At 44.6% G+C, this 23,978-nt stretch overlaps 2 protein-coding genes across 2 annotated transcripts in view; one reads left to right on the top strand and one right to left on the bottom strand.

Annotated features, from left to right (window-relative positions):
- The window catches only part of coro7 (coronin 7), a 107,309-nt gene that overhangs the window by 27,795 nt on the left and 55,536 nt on the right, over positions 1-23,978 (bottom strand). The gene's annotated exons all lie outside the window — the stretch shown is intronic.
- On the top strand, positions 7,862-23,944 carry vasnb (vasorin b). The gene is made up of 2 exons (XM_061089731.1): positions 7,862-7,921; positions 20,114-23,944. The coding sequence occupies exon 2, from the start codon at positions 20,121-20,123 to the stop codon at positions 22,200-22,202; it is 2,082 nt and encodes a 693-aa protein (XP_060945714.1). The 5' UTR covers positions 7,862-7,921; positions 20,114-20,120; the 3' UTR covers positions 22,203-23,944.

The following is a 23,978-nucleotide window of genomic DNA, read 5'->3' on the forward strand; positions in this document are numbered from 1 at the left end:
GAATGCAACATATAAGCAAAATCATATATAAAAAAAATACACTTTAATTCGTTGAGTTTCTGTCTTCGTTTAAAGAAACGGTGCTGCTGGTGGAAGTTGTGTTTGTGTATCCAGACAACTCCCTCAACAAAAACTCACACAGACCCTTTCTGTTTTGGCTCAGCTGCGAGTTGATACATTGTAACGCTTTTGAAAGGGCAGAGTGTTACTGTAACAAGACGTTTTGTAGATGTCTACAGTTGTTTTGAGGAGTTTTAAATGCAAAGCAATACTCTGGAGTCTGCACCACTGGGATGTTGGATGCAGCAGGTTTTTATTGGCTGTTGCGAAGCGCCGCTGATGCTTCACATCACCAGCGACTCACAATAAAAGTAAAGTTTGCGAGTGTTTACGAAATGCGTAAAACGTGGAGCGTGTCCTCGGTCCTCCGGGCTGTGATGAGTAATGAGGCGGGCTGTAATGAGGCTGGATCCGGACCGCAGGACGCCGACCAGCCGGCAGAGGCCGAGCCGGGAGTCTGGACCGCACCGATCCGCCTCCACCACCACAGAGGACGGCTGCTCCTGGAGCCACATGCGGGGAAAAGTCCCACAGCGGAAAGTTCAGGGAGACACAAGCCTGGTTGTTCCACGGGCAGTCAGGGTGGGGGGGGTCAGATAATGAAAAGTCAATGCCTTTGTTATGTTTAGCAGCATGAGGTCAAAACAGGATCATCTCGACAATGGTTTGACTGTTTTACACCTGGAGACAAGTGGACGCACTGCTGTTTATTTATTTATTTTTTTTAACTTAAGTTTTTATAAACTTTTCTTAGGCTTGGTACATGGAAATTAAACATGTTTCTTTATACAGGAACAAGTAGTATATGGTTGAGAATTGACTCTAATAACAGACTTTGCACATATTTGTCTCAAAAATAGGCAGCTATTACAAAACAAAGTGAGTACATAATGATATCAACTCATACCTTCATTGCACACCTGCACACACCACCAAACATGATATAGCATACATCATATGGACATGTTGCTGAGGTATACAGTATTACAGGATCCCACTTGGGAGAAACACAGCAAAACAATAAAACCAGAGTCCTAGTGGGGATCATTATTTACCTTTATGTAATTCCAAAACCTGTCCCAATGGGTCCAGTGCTGTTTATTTTGAGTTTTGGTGCATTGCAAAAACTGCTGAGGAAAGGAGGTTGAACAAAGATAAGTGACATTGCCAAGTCTGATTCTTAGTAACGCACTGACTTGATGTGGGTTCACAACATCAACCGATCTTGAATTCATCAGGCTACTTAATAATCCTCAACTCCAGGAGTAGATGACAAGTTTCAGCTTAGTACAGGCGGCCAACTTTCAGTTATAAGCGTGATGGATGATAAGACTGAAATATCAAAGAGGTTCATCAACAGCTGCTACGGATATGAAATGATTCCGTGAGGTCAAACATCATAAAAAACTCAAAGTGAGTTTCACTAATAAACGAGCATCCAATAAAGTGACAGGAAACAACGCGTTCAGACACGTCTCTGTTCTACAAAGCAAAAAAAACAAATCACTGTCAGAGCCTTTGTTATTTTTCAGATAACACCACCTCATCGTTTAAATATTGTGCAGATATTGTACCACATAAGGTATCATTGAAAAAGTAGCTTCATCTGATACTTTCTCCCCGAGGATAAATGTGTTGGTCTTTAAACTCAAGTGTTGAATGAAATATTAAGTTGCTGGGGTGATAACCACAGAAACGTGATCCCACTAATCCCTGTTAAAGATATACTATCTTTGTGTTAACACAAAATGTAATAACAGGGAAATTTAATTTTAATTTATTACCCGAAAGACTTCTTGTATCTAATTTCCTCAGAGACGAACCAGTAGCCCCAAGACACAACTGGAAAAATTAAAACATAACAAGATTACGACAAATTATATCTATCCGCTTTTTGAATGAGAGGCTTATTTCAAGTAAGAACAGTCTTCTGACCACAATCCTTCCCGTTCTCCAGCCAGATTAGCATCTTTTTTTACGTGGCTCCATAAACAGGCCACGGAAAATCACCCTTCTCTTCCCTGGGGGCGAAACAGGCGACGTGAATTACTCCAATCATCCTGCTATTAACCCCCACACTGGTTTCCTTCGCCATGTGTTTCCTCACAGACTGTCATTATGCCACAGGAGAAGCTACCGTGTCATTGACGGTGTGTAATGGTTGTAATTGGTTTATATTAGTCCGCCAGTCACAGCTGAGCAGCCCCAGGAGGTCAATTATCCCGTATTATTGTGGAGAAATGTCAAGGCTACTACTCTGCACGGGTTGCAACACTTATAGTACAAAAGATGAGTTGTGGGCAGAGCTGGTGCCGTGTTTTATTTCTCCGTATAGCTGACTGTTGTGTTTGTGCAGTGACTTGTTGACACTCACAGACTTCTCACTGCTGAGAGAGAGAGAGAGAGAGAGACTGAAACAAGTCTAAGAAGGAGAGAATCAGAATCAGAATTCTTTTATTTGCCAGGTATGTTTGCACATACAGGAAATTGTTTGCGTCAAAGTTCTTCTTTCTACTTGTGATGCAAAAGCTAAAGTCGCAGCTGATCCAAACTGCTGCACAACACATGGCGGCACTTTGACGATAAACTGTGCAATTGTGCGTGATGGTGTGAGCACCAAGCGGGACACATGTGCACGCTGGGTGGATTACCGCTCCCCCCCACGGGACATTTCTCCCAGTTAAACGATGGTCTGTGGACGGAAAGGCGAAGGAACCCTCTGTCATAAAAACCCAATTTAAACAATTAAGCACAGGCCCGCTGTCACAGCGCCGCGACAGTGACGTGAAAACCACACGACCCGACCGGGATCTGGTGACCGACATCGTGTCAGTCTGCACTTTCATCCGTCTTTTACAAAATTAAAAGCTGGCATTTCATTATCCCTGCCAAAGAGCTCGGGAGGAAAAGAGCTCTGATGTCTCTGTCTGCTGATGACGGTTGTTGACCGAAAGATCTGCCGGACATTTCACAGCAGCTTGTGGTGCCTGTACGTTTATTAACACAATAAAGTTCACACTGAAAGTTGCGTCTCCTCTGACTCTGAACTGCAGAGGAGTAAGGGAATTTTTCACATCCTGCCCAGTACCACCAAAGCTCAGCTTTACCCCAATTAGGGGCAGTGACTGAAGCATCTTACCCAGTGCATCCACGGGATTAGAGGGTTAAAAGTCAGGTGCTGAGGCGAGGAGGCCCGGGGAAGGGAGGAGGGGCATAGGCAGGGTTCATACACATTTTGACCAATGGATTTCCATGACTTTTCAATAACTTTAAACCAAATTTCCATGACCGAACATTTTGTGAAATCTCGGTGTATACACAAAAAAGTGGCCAAATGTAGTATTCAAACTAACAATGACAATTCCAAGGCATACAGTATACCTTAAATGACACAAACCCAAGTATGCCTGCTTACATTTTGAGAGTATTTCTTTAAACTCATATGAATTATTTAAAACTCAGCGTAATGAACGACATGAAAATATGAATATAACAAATTTCCATAACTTTTCCAAAACTTTTGGGAGATTCTTTGTTTCCATGACTTTTCCAGGCCTGGAAAAACACATTTTAAAATTCCATGACCTTTCCAGGTTTTCCATGACCGTACGAACCCTGTATAGGGAGGTGGAGGTAGGGGTGGGGGCACTCTCACAGCCGGGCAGAAAGAGAGAGGGCAGAAAGTTTGAATTGGGGAGTGAATGTGAGCAAACAAGAATTCAAGATGTACCAGTCCAACTTCTGTCAGATTAGAAGGCCTCCCTGTGTCCCCTCCTCAGGTGATGCACATCTGGGGGAGGGGGATGGGGGGGCGGTGTTGCTCTGTCGAAGAGGCGTCTTATATAAAACCCCAGCTTCAAAAGGCCTGAGCCTCACACATCAATGCTGACCCAGCGGTATGTCGAGGCAAACCCCAGCCTGCTTCGCTGCCAAGCTAAATTGAGGAAGAGCTCGGGCGATGCAGCCAAATGATGCGTTCAGAAGAACCACTTCAAAACCTCGCATAAATATACACACACATGCGAAGGGGAGCTGAAGGCTTTGGAGTGCCCCGGCTTTGAGCGCAAACCCCAAATAACTGCCGTCGTCCGTGTGCACATCCAGATCCAGATCCAGATCCACAAACACACTTTGCTAGTTTGTCTGTCTCCTGAAGCAGATTAAACTTTGGATTCACAACATGAAAGAAACGACTCTTTCAAGCTTTTTATTAAATGAAACTCTTGGTATCTTCTTAACCTTCTCACTCTGGTTAGAAAATCAGCATAAGCCAAAAACAATCCCACCCTCCAAAACTGACTCCAGTAGAGTATATGGAGTGAGAGACGCAGAGTGAGAGACACAGATGGAGGATAAGAGAGAGAGAGAGAGGGGATGAGAGGGAGGATGCTCATCCCAGAAAGCCACCACAAATTGCTGCATTTCAGTGAGCCCGTAAAAAAAAGAGAAACTGCTCTTAATCTTAGGTTGTAATTACCTCAGCCCGGCACTGTAATTAGGAAAATGAGCCTTGAACTAGATCTTAGTGGGCAAGAGCAAAGCAAGGGCACACGCGCATACACACACACTCACACACACACACACCTACACTATTTGACCAAAACCAGAATTAGCGAAGACAGATCTCCCTTTGAGAATAAAGTGTAATGTTTAACCACAAGCTATCAATGGCTAATGAAAATTACACAAACAACCAGTGAGACGAACATTAACTTGTAATGTTCCACCCAACATGGATCGAACGGATAAGAGCAGAGTGAGGTGAAGTGTGTACCTTTGGGTTTGTGTGTGTCAGGGTTCCTACAGGTTTTAACAAGATAAATTTAAGACTTTTTAAGACCACTTTGAATAGAGTTTAAGACCTATTTCACGACCACACTGGCAAAAAGTATGAAGGAAAATTACTATGAAAGAAGAAATAAGTCACAGAATTACTTACAAAGTAAATGTATACCCATTCAACATAAGAACAATAACAATACACAAGTCAAACAAGCTTTAAACATGCTTTAAACATGCTGAAATAAATGGAAATAAAAGGATGTTCCATTAAACATGTCCAGAGAAGGAAATTAAACATCCCATCGAACACTACAAAACCGCTAACTTCTCAGCTCTGGACGAATCAAATTTAAGACCTTTTTAAGACTTTTTAAGGCCTAAAATTTCGATTATTAAATTTAAGACCTTTTAAGACTTTTTAAGACCCCGCGGGAACCCTGGTGTGTGTGTGTCCTGAGACCTTGTGGAGAGCGGTGACATTCAGACGCACTCCTTACAAACCCACTCGCCGACACGTACTCGCAGTCCTCCATTACGTCACTTTGTTGGTCTCGTGCATTTCTTCCTAAACGTCTATTTCCGTCGCGGCTGGGGGACAGCAGATAGTGTCGTTATCTGCTGCTGTCCACGCCGCCAGAGCACCAGGGGCATCACGAGAGGGCAAATCTGTGCGTGTGTACGTGCAGATGCCCGCATGTGGCACCGCGTATCAAGCCGACTCTCAATCACTCAACGCTGCAATCAACAGGCGAGCGGTTGTTACAGCGCCACAAGTCACGGCTTGTCACCGGTGCATACGAGAGGCATCGGAGTGTCACTTCAACTACCGACTGAGGCCGCAGATCCACCGTGACTCATGAAGCGTCTTCTTCAACAGGTTCAGGATTGGGGCTGATGTTGAAGAGCCATGATTTGGACAAATTGTCGGCAGTTTTAGGTGATGGCTCTACAAAGTGGTTCTGGCATTAACTGCCGACTCCGTTTGGCCATGGATTGAGAGATTGCACCAGATGGGGAACGAGGGAAAGGGAGTGACACCGAGAGAAAAGGAGAAAGAGAGGAAGAAGAGGAGGGTGAGGAGATATTTGTGTTCAACAGATGAATGCAGAGGAAGAGAGAAAATTATAGTGGGCAGAGAGGATGAAAGGAATCAGAGCTCTAAAAAAAGAGGGAATGAGGGCAAGGCCGACAAAAATAGCTTCTTCAAAAGAGAATAAATATGAATATAAACCAATAATTGTCAAAAGAGAGAAAACATACTTGCAGGTTAAAAGATACCAGTGTTCTGGCAGGGGTCAGTCTGCGCAAATTAAAGACCAAATGTCTCGAGGAAAGATCTGGAAGAGACAGTCTGAGATATTCATGCACACCAAAGCAAGAATACTGTTGTCAGCAGTTTTGTCTTGAAGAAAAGCATCGTGGTGAAGATGATTTGCATCTATTTCGGGGGCTGAGTTCCACTTTGAAAGCTAAATATTTACAGTGGAGCCAGGGGACTGTCTGAGCGGCAAGGTCAGCGCCAAAACAATAGCTACACACAAGTCACACTTGGTCACACTCGCCCCTTCATTTACTGTGCAGGCAAACACGATTTGGTATGCAAATAACGTCAGAAACACACACTGAGCACACACGTGACAACATGCACACACACCTCTGTGCAGCAGGGTGAAACACTCACAGGCAAATAAACATACGAGCGGCCGTAGCTTCGAGCTAAACTGAGTCCCTGGACCGTGACAGGTTCATTTCAGATGTAAACGATGCTCTTTGAATGCAACGTGACGTGAGGTTTCAGGTGTTACACAACGGAATGTCGCATGTGGCGTGCTAGTCATCCACGTTCTGGTCTCCGCCTCCAAAACCCTGACTCAGAGCTTAGGTATATGAAAAATGGCTTAAAAAGAGCACTTAGTTGGAAATGTACTGGGAGAGTGAGACGAGTTTATCCAGTGCAAACAACTAACCGACTGTGCCGTGCAAAAGGGAGAGAAAAAGCGAGAGAATAATGTTTTGCTTCTCCGCAAATCATCTTCCATGCTTTGCGTGCTTTAAATCAATGATAAACCCCAAAGTAGTGAGCGATTAGAAAGAAATATGAAAGCTGCTCTTGGCAGAACATCTGAGTTTGGGATTTTCCCAAAACCAATTCATATTTGAGATCCCATAATCACGTTCGAAAATAGCACTCAGTATTCGTAAACAACGTATTTTCACGACGCAACACACACACACACACAAACTGATGCATGAACACATACCCACGTAATTCTGTGGTAGTGAAATGTGAGACGCCGTCACTCAAACAGCCGGGGCAATCTGGGCCGTGCCAGCTGAAGATCAGTTAGAGTAAAAGCTGTTGGTGCCTGGTGCCACGGGGCCAACACACACACCTCCAACGCACACACCTGATTCAAACACCAGGAAAAGCACCGGCACGGATCCAAAATGGAAATGAGTAAAGGAAAAAAACCTGATATCTTCTCAACTAAATCATCATATGTATGTAGCCACATTTTAGTCTCTGCAGGCCACGTCAGTAAATATTATCCTAACCTGAATGACCTTTGATTCCCCCGTGAGACAATACCTCATTCATCAGCTGCCGAAGAGGGCGAAACTGACCGAATCTCTGCTCGTCCCACACAGCTCACGTGCGGTAAACTCAGCACAACGTATAGGGGCCGTAACAAGAAAGTGACTGTGTCTTTGTGTCACCGCTCGGGCGCACACAAAAACACCGGGCCCACAGCTGATGGGCTGATACCGCGGGACAAGGAGCTGACAGAGCGGAGAGTGGTCGGCCTGCATTCTTCCACCCCCCCCCCCACCCGGCTCTGTCGTTCTGCTGCGCCGCACACAGCTGGAATCCCACCAATTAAGAGGAAAAAAGCTTCCTGTCCTGCTTGTGGAGCTTTAACTATGTATGACAAGGGGGGCTGGATTCCACATGAGTGGGCGGGGAGAACGTTTCATCAAATGAAGCTAACAGGTACAACTGTTGTGTTACTTGCAGGCAAAGGGAGACGTCAGCCCCAGGACAGTGGAGCGGGAGGAGAGGAGGACGCTTCTTCACCGGGTGAGCACGGAATGAAATCTGACAGTTTGATTGGTCGTTGTGTGTAAGATGTGGTCAGCTCCCATGATACAAACAGCAGAAATTCAGCGCAACACAACACAAAACACACGCGCACCGTAGATTACACGGGAAAACAATGTGCTTTTTGACACTTTGTCACGATAATACAGTCCTTTGAATAATTGCACCAGAGAGGAACCCCCCGACCGCACGCTGTTGGCGGTCCTCACTGTGTTCACTGTAACACCCGGCTGCCTCAATAGGGTTCTTTCACACAACTCGGAGCCTCTTAACGAGACTGGCAGGAGAACAAGAGCAGCTCTCTTAACTAACACACGCACACGCACGCAGCATTGACTAGAGACAGTGAGGCTGTGTGGGACGGCAGACAGGAGGGGAAAAGGAAAAGAGAGAAGGGAGGAGGTTGGGACTGAAGTTGTGGATCTGTGGTAGAGGTTGGCTGGAGACTATGATTGCAGCAGGACTACTTGACATATAGTATTGAAGTTATTCTTCAAAAATGTTTACCCTCATCGATGCTGCTAAAAATCTTTAATCCCGATGATGTTTTCCTACACTTGACATCTATTGCACTTCTGTCCGTCCTGGGAGACGGATCCTCACATGTGTCTCTCTGAGGTTTCTATATATTTTTACCTGTTAAAAGGGTTTTTAGTAGTTTTTCCCTATTCTTGTTGAGGGTTAAGGACAGAGGATGTCACACAATGTTAAAGCCCTATGAGACGAATTGTTATTTGTGAATGTGGGCTATACAAATAAAATTTGATTGATTGATTGATTGATTGGAGGTAGACTCCTCAGTGTGACCCTGTATACTGTATATCTATGAATTCATCTTGAATTCATATGAAGTATCGTCTGTTTACAGAGTCTGACGTCGATGATTCGTCAATGACATAAAGCTCCATTGTTCTCTCAAAACAGTATTTAAAAAACGCATGATTGCATCACATTGCTGCACTGGGTGACATGTTCCGTCATGACCACAACCAGGGGCAGTAGTTTATTTAGAGTCAATCCCAAATACACATTCCTGTTGACATAAATACTCACTAGAGCGGCAAATGTAAATTCAGCCACTGCAGAAAATAGACCGGAACGAATCCAGGATGTAGTATTATTTAATGAAATCTACAGTGTTCTGCTGCTTTAGGAAGTTACTGAGTTTGCGCTACTAAGTATTCGTCATCTCTCTAAGAGATGCATACCGTAGGGAAGGCTTATTATTGGGAGATAAACAAATAGTTTTTGGTCTTTTTATGGAATGCATTTGCAGCAATTACGTTTTTGATGGTTGTCAGCTTAAATATTTACAATTTTCTGCATTGATCACAAAGTCTCTTTTTTTTTAAAGTGATACACTTGTAATGCATTGCTTGAAAAAAAACGAAATACTTGTGAATTGCCTCCACTGTGTGTGCCGAGGTCTGGTTGTTGTTTCACTGTTTTGAAAACCGTTCAACTTGACACTCCGACTCCTTGCTGACCCCACACTCTCTGTCCGGCCTCCTTCCTGTGTTGTGCTTGTTGCCAATGAGCTGTGACAGTAGGCTGGTAGAGAGAGAGAGAGACACACACACACACACACACACACACACACACACTCCTCCACCTCTCTGTCTCTGGGCAGCCCACTGCTCCTCAGGGACACCGGGAGGAGGAGAGAGAGAGTGGCGGCGGTGCGGAGCTCCCTCTCTGGGGTTGAGTTTTCGGTCATAACACACATTCCTCAGGTGAAGGGGTTTGTTCAAGGTGTGTGCGTTTGCTTGCTTTAATATATATTGACCATGCAGACAATATGCATACTGGCTCTGCGTCTGCCTCAATGCTGGGGTTTCAACATCAAAGCTTGCATTCACTGCCTCGAATACAACACAATCCGTCAACCTGAGTGTGTGTTTGTCCTGCCTTTTCCCTGAGGGACGACAACACATCCATGCCACACCTACACCAGTGCATTTAAAAAATAAAGTAAACGTTAACACGCCAAATATTGGCTTTGATTTGGAACGGCTGTGCACCGTAGCTGTGTGTTAAACTTCTAGACAACCCAACACAACAACAAGTGTATATACGAATGTCAGTTTATTATCTTGAAGGGGACAAGGAACAGCAAACAAGAGTGTTCCGTGATATTGTTATACTCCACTGCACGTACACCGCATATTTGTACACACAGGTAGGCATTGTGCGGCCTAACAGGTCGGCTCAGGAATCTACTCACTCGATGACAGTCTGAACAGACGCGTTGACGCACACAAACAAACTATTCTTCACTCAGACCAATGGTAATTCACTGCAATAACAAGCAGCCATCACTGTCTCACCCTGGCTTCCTCTCTCTCTCTGTCTTTACGGAAGTATGTTAAGTCGTCTCAGGATCTCTGTACACGACAGCGTGACTAACCCCGTGGAGCCGATACACACTGACACACAACTCCCGTGTTATGATCACACAGCACTAAGTGACCACACAGAGGAACCCTCTTTGTCCTCATTAAGGCGTCAGTGTGAAGGCATCAGGGGTTTTGCATGTTTGTCTCGAATAATGCAAATCGCATTAGATTTACATCGCAATAATTACTACGCAAACCATGCAGCGGAGTTATGTTTAATTTTAAATGTGTTTTCTTTAGCATTACACACACCCATTGGTTACCAATCATTTCCTCTGCCAAGAAACGATAGAACCGATTTGCATGAGGATTTGAACCAAGGTATTGGCCTTGGTGGATGGATGTGTTCTCCGATCGCCCCTGGTTTTTTCATCTGATAAATAGCAGCATTAGACAAAAAAACGACTTGACCGATATATAATCTGTTGTTTAAGAGCCTTAACTTGGAAACATGTGTCATGGTCCTTGAGAAACCGGCCTGGGGTGAATTTTGAGTTTGTTTAGAGTATTTCTCTTTCTGTCTGGCAAATCCTAACAAAGGTTGGAGACAGAGTCTTAGGTCTACTCCTCCACTTCTGTCAGAACCCTCTCCCCACTTCCTTCACTCTGTCCCTGTTTGTGCTGAACACGAGGAATCTTTGCACACCTGCTGCGGGCAAATTTTTGTGTTGAGGGTCAGGGTTGATGTCTTAATAGACTGTTGCTGACTGATGTCTCTACAGCTGTCACTGTGGCTGGGTTCATCTTTTTAATCAGGGGTTGGCAAAGGCTGAGTGTCATTTCGCTGAGAAATCTTTTGGATCGCCTCACCCAGAGGATTATCAGATTTACTTCAGAGTCGGGATCGTAAATAATCCTAAATTCATTATTTGTAGGCCGTGACACTAAACCACACATCCTCATAGACTATTTATATGCTGTTAGACGGCATTCGCAAAAGATAAAAGTGTGCGACACAATTGAACACATCAGACATGTACGCTCTGCATAGCAGGCTGTCATAATAATACTGTAATAAATAAGTCAGCATGTCTTTGTTCAGGTCGTAATCGCAGGGCACCTGAGGCCATGGAGGAGAAGCATGTCAATGTCCGGGACAGAATCAGAGCCAACCTCCTTAGAACTGGCGTGGTACCAACACCGTTTCACAATAAATTCCAATGTGACAACCTTATCTGTACAAGTGATCTACGGCCCAGATTTATCCCGTGTGTGAGGCACATGTCTGAGGTGTTTTTTTCTGTTTGGAGGGAGAAAAGCCTGCAGGGAAGAATGACAGTAGAAATGAGTAAAAGAGGGAGGGAGGGAGGGAGGGAGGCTGAAAAGCAGGTCTTAAAATGAAGGTTGTGATACTCGCGTGAGGTTTACAACACTCAATGTCACGAGCTGGATACGGACGTGACTCAAACCATACTTAAGTGCAGATGCAATTAATCACAGTGAAGTAATCCTTTGTCAATCCACTTATCAATAAATTACTTGCTTCCTTCCTCTACCAGACATCAACAAACATCTTATAATGACCATAGTGTCCCTTGTGTCCTTTGTGTCGACATGTTGACACACAATAAAAAGCACATCGCTCTGTTCAAACTTGATATTAACCGCCGATTAACCCACCCTGACCAATCACAAGTCAATCTCAGCTGTAACAAAAATGAAAATACTTATGATAAGAGCTCCCTTTAATGTATGTGATGCGTACTTTGTGTATCAAGGCTGACCCATGTCCCATTTGCTAACATGGAGGAGGCAGGTTTTATGCCCTATACTGCAGCAGAACGCCTGGGGTGCATTGAGAGGTTTTCAACCTTGCACTTGTTTGAACATTGAATATTTGCTAAGTCCAATCAAACATTTGCTCCAAGCGATTGAAGTGTGAGTTTGTGTTCTCCAAGTTTCCAATACTGTGCTACTGTAATTTAACCAAGGTAAACACGTTGTCTAACCGTCAGCATTAGCACCGCTCCAGGTTCCTGCTCACCGACCCCTTACTTTAGCCTTGAGCTTTCACAAGCCTAACAAACACTTTGACAGCAACACTGTTGCCACAAGAGCCCTCAGGGCTGTTGTGGCAGGCGGAGGAGACGGGCCTTCCTCAGATTCCAGTCATACTCTCAACAGCTACATGAACAAACCTGAGAGGAAAGCAAGGAGGTGAGCAGAGGAGCAAGGGGAGGAGAGGGCGCGTGATTGACACGGCCAACAGGGGAAGGTGTTAGAAATACTTGTGTGATGTGTCAAACCTGTCACTTGTTGGCGGCTGGACTGTTTGTTGAAATTTAGCATCGGTGCTTTTACAGAAATGCAAGTGGACGATTTTCAGTTCAGATAAATGTATCCGTAGATACAAGGTAACCTCAATATGTTTCAAGGGGGAGGAGCAGCAGTGAAGATGTGCTGACAGACGAGCTGACAGGCGGACGGATGTTGTGCGAGTGTTACCTCATTATATGCGCGTGACTCTGTTTGTCTAACGAAGACAGTCGGGCTGCCAGTCAGTCAGTGTGCCTGCCTGCCGTCTGACTCACACAAAAAACCTTGGATTCAGTTATGCTCCAATTTTAACTCTTACACAGCTCTGTTGGAAGAAAAGTTGTGGTGCATCACCTGTTCTTTTAATGCATCAAGAAGAAGATGGTCAGAGGGAACTCTCTCAGCAGGGTTTCGGTCCAAGGTGCTGCACCTCATGATCGTAGGAACAACCTGGAGTAGCACTGCAGTTGTGTTTAGAGCTGAATGTCAATCAAGCCAGAACGTTGGAGTGTGAGCATAGCTGACTGATAAAACTGGTCGATCCAGCCACTTAAAACCACAAGCACACACAGTGCATGAAAATGGTCCCTACCAAGCTCACTGAGGTGTTTTCAAGAATGTCTGAGGAGACGTCTTCGTGGCTGAGACCAGCTTGCCTCTGGTTGTCGGACAGCACAAGGGAGGAGGCGAGGACAGTCATGCACGGGACAGGACGGCAGAAGTCAAAGATTAGCGAGAGTCCAAGGATGCCGTATTTAGTGCGTCTGTGTGATGTGGGGGTTTTTGGACTCATCGGATCCTGACTTCTGCAATTGTGTGGTTTACTACTGTGTCTTCCAGAAAAAAGGAGAGAAAAGGAGACAGAGAGTTGGTAAGAATTGTTGTTAGTTGTTTTTTTGCCCCTGGGTTGTGACTGAGCCATTGTGTTTTTTGCAAACACAACAAAGAGAAATAAGAAAACTGATGAAAGACTAGGTTGTCAGTCGAGCACTGAAATCCTTTGTGTTTCTGTAACGTGAGAGTTCTGTGATGAAGATCTTTTTCCTATCAAGGAAACATGACTGTGACCCCGACTGATTATCAGTCCCAGTAGGTCACAGGGCTGGGTGCACTGGTGACAGACGCGTGTGGTGTTGAGACATCGCTCTGCTGAGAAAAAAAACCGATAGTAAAATATCTGTGGGCTGAGAGAAAGAGAACAAGAGAAGAAGACAGATTGTACCTCGGGCAGAGCATTCTGTAAAGTGCCTTTTATAAAAATAAAATCAAGTCTAGCATCTACAGCACCATCAGTCATATCCTTCAGCAATGGAACAAAAAGGAAATTGTCCATGTTTCCTTTTGGAACTCCTAGTGCTTGACCTCTGTGCTCCAAAGCTCAGAGGAGGCCAGACGGCAGACATGCTGTAGCAGAGCCCAGCTCGGCTCTGGTTTGGCTGCCCGGCCGCCTGCTTCCCTTCTCCTCTCGCCTGCTCTGTACTCTTCAGGCTGGAGTTTGGAGTCTGCAGCCGGCTGAGGCTTCAGCTTTGGCACCGGTAGCATCATTTACTTAGACACACTCCAGAGGTTTTGGGTTTCATGTTGCCCCGGAGGAGCGTAGAAAGCACCTGTTGTGGAGACGAGGACCATTTGGCTTCAGGTGTACGTCTTTGAAACTGGAGCTGGGTGTGGGCCCGTGTTTAACAGCGCCTGTTATCTGTGTTGTCTGCGCCACAGTTACAACAGAGGACACAGAATACTGAGCAGCAAGGGAAACACTAATCCAAGGCTGACCTCTGACCTCGAGGAGTCGGTCGCCGGTTCACTGGTTCACGGGCCTTTAGACTGATGCTATCTGACAAGATGAACGAGACGGAGCAATGATTGATATGCCTCTCAGGTTCCTCCTTAGGGCTTTTGTGTTAATATTGTACGATCAAACGTAGTTCTTCAGTACACGATAAGTAAACAGAAACGCCAAAAAGTAACTATTGACTTGGATCACAAAATCAGTAATTAATGAGGTTTTACAATTCCAATACCCGCCCAGTCACACTCGGACCGTATATTATGGGTTCTGTTTTAAGTCTTCCAGCTGCAGGCTCTAATGGTGTAATCCTGAGGTAGAAAGAGTTGACTTTCACACCATTAATGAGCTGCTTTGCTACTCACGCAGACATGCACAACGTAGGGAGCATGGAAGGAGAGAAGGACATAAGGAAACAAAGAGGCAATGTGAAAGGAACCTGCGGGTTAAGTGGTTGTTTTGCGTTAATTGAAACTACAATACTCTGACATCAATCAGCAAAGGCGGTGGCGATGCTTACGAGGCCTGTGGGTCTTACAGAGTGTATCCTTGTGGCGAGGCTGAAATCAGTTGGAAACCTTTGTTTGTACAGCACATTGTAAAATGACCAAGGCCACTAATACCACTACAAAGCATTGCATTGATATTGTGGCTTCAAGATGAGTATTGCAAGTGACAGATGTAGTAAAACTATCATTCCGCATGTCCTTCTCTCCCTTGTCTGTGTTTTTATTCCGCCTGCTTGATTGACCTTGATGTGAGTGCACTGTTAGTGTATTTTGGGAAATCGTCTCTATAAGGAAAGTCTGTTTCTGACTCTACGTACATTTTACCCACACCCAAACTGCTGTTTGTCTCATCACAAATGTTGCCGTATTATTTACCGGGACAGTTACAAAATTACGACAGGAAAAAAACAAATTTGCTTTTGTTTTATCAGATTTATTTTCAAAACAAAGACATCCTTCCTTTTAAAATTAAGAGAATTCATAGTTTAGAGCTTATACTTGAATGAACACACGCTATGCAATTAAAACCAGGGAAAGGGATGAGAATGTTGATTCAAGTGTTCTATTACTCCTCATTGTTTTCGGCTCTAAACACGCTTTGCTTTTTTGATCCTTTCTGTTTGCATATCTAAAGTAAAAACATTAGCGACATTAGCTCATGCCATAAACAAATGCTTCCAAACATCACACGCATACCAACAGTCTTATGTTAGCACGGCTGACTTTTTCCAAAACATATTTGTGCTGCATGTTTCTGTAGCTTTCCCTCCTGCGCGACTCTTTAAGTAATCTCTTTATCCTCACAACTATTGTTTTTCCTTTCCAAATGACCCCTTTGTCAAAGTTGATGGATAACTGGCTCCTTCTGTGGCATGGATTGTGCAGACATAGACACGTTGTGGAAGTAGCGTTTGCAACACTCACTCCTTTTGGTTCTTTGTCGTCTCATGAGGTTGCGGATGGAAAAGGGGCAAACACAGAGAGAGCAAAAGGGAACAAGGGAGAGAGGAGAGGGGGTCAGAGGGGTCACATCAGCCGTCATCTCCAGGGATTCTCTGGGTGCCGAAGTTATCATTTACAGCCAATATGAATTAATGCTCCTGAGCCACTGCAGTAAATCTGCTGGAGTAATATATGTTAGCAGTGTGCCCTCGTGAACCGAGTGGTCAGACCTGCAACACGGTAGATCAAACTTTAATGCACGTTTCGCAAGCCGAGTTGCTTAAGAAGATAAAGTCCCAGAAGAGAAGGGGCCTCTTTAATGAGAATATGTACTCTGTAGTGTACAGCCTTATCCCCTTACTGTGACCCCCCCCCTGTCGTCTCTGGCTCGGTCTGCTGAATTATGCAAGTGCACACTGACCTGCGGCCCCTCCCCACACACGCACACACACACACCACAGTTTCTACTCCCTCTTGTACCCTTCACTGGCCCTCAGCGCTGGCCTTCAGCTCTGAAGATAAGGGCTCTTGACGCTCGGCCTGCCGGGATTTAATTGCCGAAGCCCACTTCACCCTCCCAGAGCCAGGTCTTATCCACCTCTCCACCCCTCTGCCCCCGCTGACAGAAACCTGCTTTTGTCTCTGCTGTTCCCCTGCTCATGTTTTCTTTTCCTCTTCATCTTGAAAAGGAAAAAAAAAAAAAAAAAAAGTGGGATAAGAAGAGAGCTGACAGAGAGGAAAAAAATATTTTCTTCCTTTTGCCTCTTTAATATTTCTTTTCAAGGGTCTGACCATGGATTTCAGTTAGTGTTGCGCAAAAGATCTTCTCCAGCTCATTTCTTTGTAGTTTCACATCACTCTCTCTGACGCTCGGGTGATTCTGCATCAGTCAACATGTTTCAATACTAATGCAACCCAGAAACCTCGACTTGAGCATAAAGAAAACACAGATGTAGGAACAATTATTACATAACAGAACTGGTCACAAAGACGTTTTTTACTCCCCGTCTCATAAGCAGTGCAATCATTCATCCAATATATAATCTGTTTATATACCCAGAAAAACTTCCTGTTCATCTCTGAACACCGAGCCAATGAGACGGACCAGTTTACTTCTTCAAACTCAGCTGCTGCCTGTCTCAGGAATGTCTCAACAAGCACGCAGGGGAGAGAAAAGGAAATTACAACTCAAGAAAGGAGGAGGAAGGAAAGATGGGAGGGGGTACTGCTCCGTGTGCAGGATGACAAGCCTGTCTTTCTACTATCTCTCTCTCCAGGCCGCCCACCTCCACCCACTTCAAAACTTTTAAGTTGCAGCCACACAAGTCAGGAGTCACACAACACTACAGTACACTGTGGATCCACTCTGCGGTGACGCCACTCTTGCACCTTATCTTACGAACTGATAAGACCCGCACAAGTCACTTGCAATCCGAAAAGCAAGAAAACCGGAGAATCTAACCTATCAAGCTCCGGTTTATCTACGATCTGCACTGTCTGAACCCCTCCCCTCCCATTTTCTCCTCCTCTGGGTTATCAGATGTGCGGGCCCAGGTTGGAATGAGGCACACTCAAATAAACAATCTGCCCCGGGGAGCTATGGTAGAAACTCCACGTTGAACTTCTAAGACAAATATTTCATTCTATCTGCAGAGCTCACTCTCCTCTCATGTGTGCCCTGATGTTGTTTTATGTTCTAGCACTGGACCCTTATGCCTCTCTGGCCCTGATGTACTGTACCAAATGTAGGTTTCCTTATCAGCGGAAGGAATGAGATTGGATTTTCAGAGTCAAGACACAGATCATTTGTCTCCACGACCGTAGAAAGACACGAGCGCTCACACGTACACAGTATCCTGCATTAAGATAGAGATGCAGCTTCCCACACACAGCCATGATATAAAAACTTAAAACCATCTGTAAGAGCTCAAGCTGTTTCCTGAATCTCTAAATCCCCTTCATCACCTGTTTATCTTACGAGATCCCTTTGTTTGCCTTTTTTCTTTCTGTACACCCATGCAGCACAGCAGTCTTGCTTTCAGTCCTTCCTTTTCTCCATTCCATCTGCACCTCTATCATTCACGAGTCCCGTAATGAAGCCTACTTTTTCCTGCGTGACTTTTTTAAAAGTATTTGGCTTTTAGTGTATACACGGGAGAAGGGAAATTAAGACATCAGGGAATCTTTCCAAGGAGGTTGCAATTTCAAGGAGGACCGGAAAGTAAAGTATGCTGAAAGAGAAGGAAAATAAATGCCATAGCCGTGGCGTGATGAGATGATATCCCCCCCCCCCCCTCAAAAATAAAACCCTTGATCTCCTCTCCAAGTTCTGACATTCGAGGCAGGGATTTTTTTTTTGTAAAGAAAATGTTTCATTAAAAAGTGAAAGGAAAGAGCTGAAGCAGAAAGAGAGTTGTCTCTGATGCTACTGTTACTGGCTTGAATGGATTTCTGTGGCACTGATACATAGAGGATAAAGTAGAAGGAGCTCTTAAGTGTGCTTCTACATACTACTCTAATCCCTGAAAAGCTAACAATATGCAGTTGATAAGAAAAATAGAATTACTGCTGTAACTTCAGAAGAAAAGAACATCACAATTTCTTTGACATTTATGGGGTAACAGGTCACAACCTAAGCACTGTAAGAACACAATGTTCTCTCTGTGTGTGCTGCGTCGGTGTAAAATTATAAGTCACACGTACTTGGCGAATCATTCGGGTATTTGCGCAGTGCAGACATCAACAACTGCACCATTTAAGGCCCTAAAATTAACACCAGCGTTCTGTTTCTGTTGGGTGTCGTAAATGTTCAGAAAGTCAGGTTTGGAGATACATTCAACACTATGATATGAACAAAAGTAATTTCAGGACACCTAGAATTTGTGCAGATTCAGACAAAGCACACCAGGATGCCTCTGGTTAAGGATTAAGCACAAAGCCCTGATGGATAAGATCAGAGAAAACCAAAAGCTGTCAAAAGAAGACGAATGGTCAACAGAAAGAGATGTTGTCTCTTCCCCCCCAAGGCCGCCTCACTTGAGTTGATAGCAAAAGATGATAAACTGCTGTGACTACTTTCTTCTTTATCTTCACTCATACCTCTCACCTTCCTCATTCCGTCACCCATATCCGTAAGCCATTTTTTAGTACAATGTTGACACTCCACTAAAATAGGATTGACAGCAACAGAAAATGTAGTTTCTGTATATTTCATTAATTTCACGGTATTTAAGACACTTTTTTGACCGTCAATATGCATATTGATATATAAGTGTGTTGTCTGCATTGCTCCATGGTCGAGGAAGCAGCACCAGGCTCTCAAAGGAGCTCCTCTCCAAGTTTAGAACGCTGCACAGTAAATCATCCACAGATGCATGGCCACGTGCAGCACGGCAGACACACAGCCACACAAAACTGACACGGTATGGTTATATGAAACTGGAGAGACCAGAGCAGTGTTTAGGGTTCAACATTTAGAGAGCGTGTGCAGAGCTTTTCACGGTTTCAGTAGCGCTTGAGAGACAGAAAAGCTTTTCAAAGTCAGGCTGTGTTTTCAGTTTGGTGCACCGTCCAAACCGAGATAAATTGGCTCATATGTGTTCGTTTCATAATCTATGGAATCTGTCATAAACTTAGGAAGAACAGTTAACTGTGCCCCCACCACAACCACAGAGCGTGTGCAGTAAATAACGGTGGCATATTGCTGACGCGCATGCACACATTCTGCATCTGTAGGATCATTACAGAAGAAAATAATGGAATTGAAAATCCCACAGTGCTCTCTGTTACACAGATCATAGCAGGAAGAATGTGGCACCATTTTAGTCAGAAAAGTGAGGCAGGATACCAATATGTCGATTTTTCCTCTGAAGCATGAGGTCATGACTGCAGCCCCATTGTTTGAGAGGCCTTGTGACAAAAGACCCCCTTTGATCACTGGCTATGCATAATTAAACCTTTGATAGTAATCTCCCTCCATGAAATACTCTTAAGAACCACACGTTGTAGAACCACACAATAGCTGATCCAGGCTGGTTTGGAAACTAGTCTTTATAGGGGGAAAATATGAATCATAAAGAAATTTGACATTGCGTTGCATCCATCTCATTTCTTGATGCAGCAGCTGGATGCTCCCAAAACTAAACATGTTCCACAATAGTGACAGGAAATAGTAATATTATGTGTTGTACTGTTTTATCCCATTTACAATCTGTCAAAACTTGTATGTTTCTCTGATTAATGTAAGTTACTAATGATATATATTTATGTTCTCTTTTTTTAGGCTGAACATGGAGCGAGACAGAGTCTGTACCATGAAGGTCTACATGACTCAACTGGTGCCCTTTCTACTCCTCCTCATTATCCCTGATGGCATCTTGTCCAGCCACTGCCCAAAGGACTGCTCCTGCTCCACACCAGAGTCCATCTTGTGTTTTCAGAGACGTTCCTCTACAATTCCCAAAGGAGTGCCCTCATACACAAAAAGTCTCTATCTCTTTGCCAATGGCATTGAAGGCTTGACATCTGAGGACTTTGATGGTATGGAGAACCTGGAAATGCTCGACCTCAGTCAAAATAAACTGACTGAAATTCCTGATAGGGTGTTTGAACCTTTGACCTCTTTGAGAAACCTGGATCTGTCATCCAACCAGATCACCCACATTTCAGAGGAATGCTTCCAGGGTATGGTACTGCTTGAGCGTCTTTATTTGTATAGTAACCTTATCAAGACCATTCACCCTGCAGCTTTTAACAGCTTGCAGCACCTGCTGGAACTCAAAATACAGGGCAACCAGTTGACATCCCTGCCTGCTCTCTCAATGCCCCATCTGCTGCTGCTGGACCTTCGCTTTAACGTCTTACAAACCTTGGGTCCCTCAGACCTCCAGACCCCAAACCTGGAGTCACTCAAGCTGGGTGGTGTGGGGCTCACCAGCCTGGATAAGGATCTCATTAGTAGTCTGAAGAACCTCCATGAACTGGACATTTCAGGAAACCAAATTGACTCCTTCCCCGCAGTGCTAAAGGAGACCAAAGGACTGATTCACCTCAGTCTGGCACAGAACCCGATGGGTCCTCTTAAAGTTCAGGACCTGCAGAACCTTGGCGAGCTTCAGGAGTTGGACATCAGCAGCCTGAGTGTGCAGGGTCTCCCTGAAGAGTTCTCCCAGCTCTTCCCCCACCTCAGAAAGCTTACAGTGGCAGAGAACCCCTTCAACTGCCTTTGTGACTTAGCGTGGTTCCCAAAATGGCTTCGAGCCCAGAGCATCACCCTTGAGAGAACAGAGGACACCCGCTGCCATTTCCCACCTATCAATGCCGGGAAGGTATTGGAGAGACTGGACCACAGGGATTTTGGCTGTCCTACCACAACTACAGTCCCCACTAGTACCGTCAAAACTACTACGATCCAGCCTTCAATCGTCACCACCTTTCCAAGTACTACTGAAGCTGTTCTAATCCCTAGGGCTAGTGATGAACCCACAGACGATGATTATGACCCTCCCCTGCCCCCTGTTCCTGCATCCCCCAGCAGCAGCAGCAGGGACCCAGGAGAGGATCCGCATTTTTGTCCTTCTAACACCTGTCTGAATGGGGGTACTTGTCGTATAGACCAACATGGTCAGGTAGAATGTACCTGTCCACATGGCACTTCTGGTTTGTATTGTGAAGTCAAAAACTACCACCCACTGTCACCACCTGAAGCTGGAATCCCCATGGCAACTGTGAGTGCAGATGAAGCAGACATTAGCTCACATGATGTAACAGCAACTTCAATCCTGTTGGACCTTCACCGCTACATTGAAATGCGTCCTTACATCCGTGGAATTCGCCTAACCTACAGCAATCTCTCTGGACCAGACCGCAGGCCAATTCAACTCAGCCTGCCTGCATCCTTCCCGGAGTACAGACTCAGAGGCCTGAGGCCCAACTCCACCTACAGTGTTTGTGCCAGTCCACTAGGTGCACCTAGTGGCATAGACAGTGTGTGCACTGAGGCCCATACAGCCCCTGAAATCATCAGCAGCCCTGATGCACGGATTACTGACCCGAGACTGACTACTATGGTTGTGCCTGCAGTTGCCATCTTGCTATTGCTGGTACTGATAGCAGTAGCACTGGGAGTAGTATGCTATCTTCGTAGAAAGAGGGCCAAGGGCCACATGGAGCTAGACTGTGAGCCTTCCCAGCTGCAGTTGGATGGAGTTAAGGCTGGTTTGGACAATGGGGCACTGCCTCAAAAACAGCCCCAAATTATGATCCCTGAACCTGCTGTTCAAAATGGAAATCTGGAATATGAGGTGTTGCTACTACAGGATCACTGTACATCAAATAACAATATGTCCTCACACAAGCCTTCCTACTTTTGACTTGTGGCTTTGACTACTCTAACTTAAAGGAGATTTTCATTCTTCAGCTCTGTTTTCCCCCTGGTGAAACACAGAGAGCAGCAAATGTGCAGGACACAGTAAGCCAACCAGCAGAGGAGAAACTGGACATATATTTAACTCAATGCTTTCTGTTTGTCTAAGTAGACAATAAACAAATTCAAAAACATTTTTGGACATCAAAGCATTGAAATTGCCTCTACTCCATTTACATGCTGCATTCTGCTTCAATGGTTTTTCTTCAATCGCACTGCTGGACTGGCCACCTCTCAGCTTTCAAGCTATGGTGCTAGAACTGATGATGTGCTGTCTTTGGATGAAAACTTGGGTTAAGGGACATAATGACCCCATGCCCTCCATGTTATTCAAAAGGGAGTGTGCACTGAAATGGGTTTTTGTTGCCTTCTCCCCATAACAATCGTCCAGCTAAGCACCATCAACAATTCTTTCTGCTGCATGTTGTAACTCCTCAGTACTACCACAAAGAGATCAGTGCTTGCTGTGAATGACCTTTCAGACCAAGTTAAGATGTGCAGAGTAAATAGCTGGCGCTTGTTACTTTATTCGGCTCTAAAACCTTTGGTTTTGTTGTATGTATTTTTTTTATACCTGTGTCTTTGTTGTATTTTTGATTGTGCAACATTGTGTTAACATCCCTTCATATCCTCAACCCCCACCTCTTGTGACTAACAGACAAAACAGCAGATTAAAATCTTTGAAGATTAAAACGCGTTTGGTACCAGCAAAGTCAATCAAAGGGCTTTGCCCCAGAATGTCAGACAGTCTAAGTAGATGTGAGTCTGGACAGACTCAAGACTAAATCCCCCTTCCCCATTCTGAAGCCCTCAGCCTGCTTCACCACCACAAAGGGAGAAGGGAAGCAGGATTACAAAAGGTACACACCGGGAAGCAGTTGACTGAACCCATTCTGTTTCACTGTTGCACTGAATCCTACCTATAGTTTAAAACTCACGTCAATTACAGTTAACACTCGTGCAACAACACCACAGGAAAAGATAACTTAAAAGACTTTATTTATTCTTTATATTCCCTTCAAGGGAAACTCAGTTTTTTCACCCTCAACCACAATTAACGTACAACATAGTATTCGACCTGACCCACAACAAGCAAAGCAAGTGGTGGTTGTGTACTGTGTTGCTCTTGGTTAAAAATATCCTGCTTGGCATAATGCTGTGCACAATTTCTCCTTTGCAAGAAGAGTCCCAGTTTTGCTTCCTTGCACCTAACCAGACTATGAAAAGGCCAGAGGCACAACAGAGTGTTTATATTGCTGTGTAGAAGACAATGAGACTTGCAAAGGGGAAGAAGAGAGTGTGTTGATCTGATAACATCTGTGATAATTCGGGTACATGTTGGGGCTTGTGCAAAGACCTGCAGACATCAGGTTACTTTCAGTCACCCCGTTTATGAGCCTGCATGCCAAGGAGTACTTTAAGCTCTGAACAACTCTGCCTATAGACAAACACACCAAAGACACATCTGTGAATGTCTATTAAGATACTGTTGTAGTATTTCCCCTGCCAGGAGTTTGGTGCTAACCAGGTGCCTTGGGAATCCACACAAGAAACAATCAGCCAATGCAACTGGAATATTTGTCTGTAATATAGAATACATTGAAGATAACCAAAAGTATTTTCGATATGATTGTTAATTTCTCCCTGTTTATTTTGGGAAGTGTTTGTTGTCATTCAATGTTTTTTTAATTATGTGAACTTATTTGTACAAAAAAGTGATATT

This window comes from Limanda limanda, chromosome 17 (genome assembly GCF_963576545.1).
Source record: "Limanda limanda chromosome 17, fLimLim1.1, whole genome shotgun sequence".
Classification (NCBI taxonomy): Eukaryota; Metazoa; Chordata; class Actinopteri; order Pleuronectiformes; family Pleuronectidae; genus Limanda; species Limanda limanda.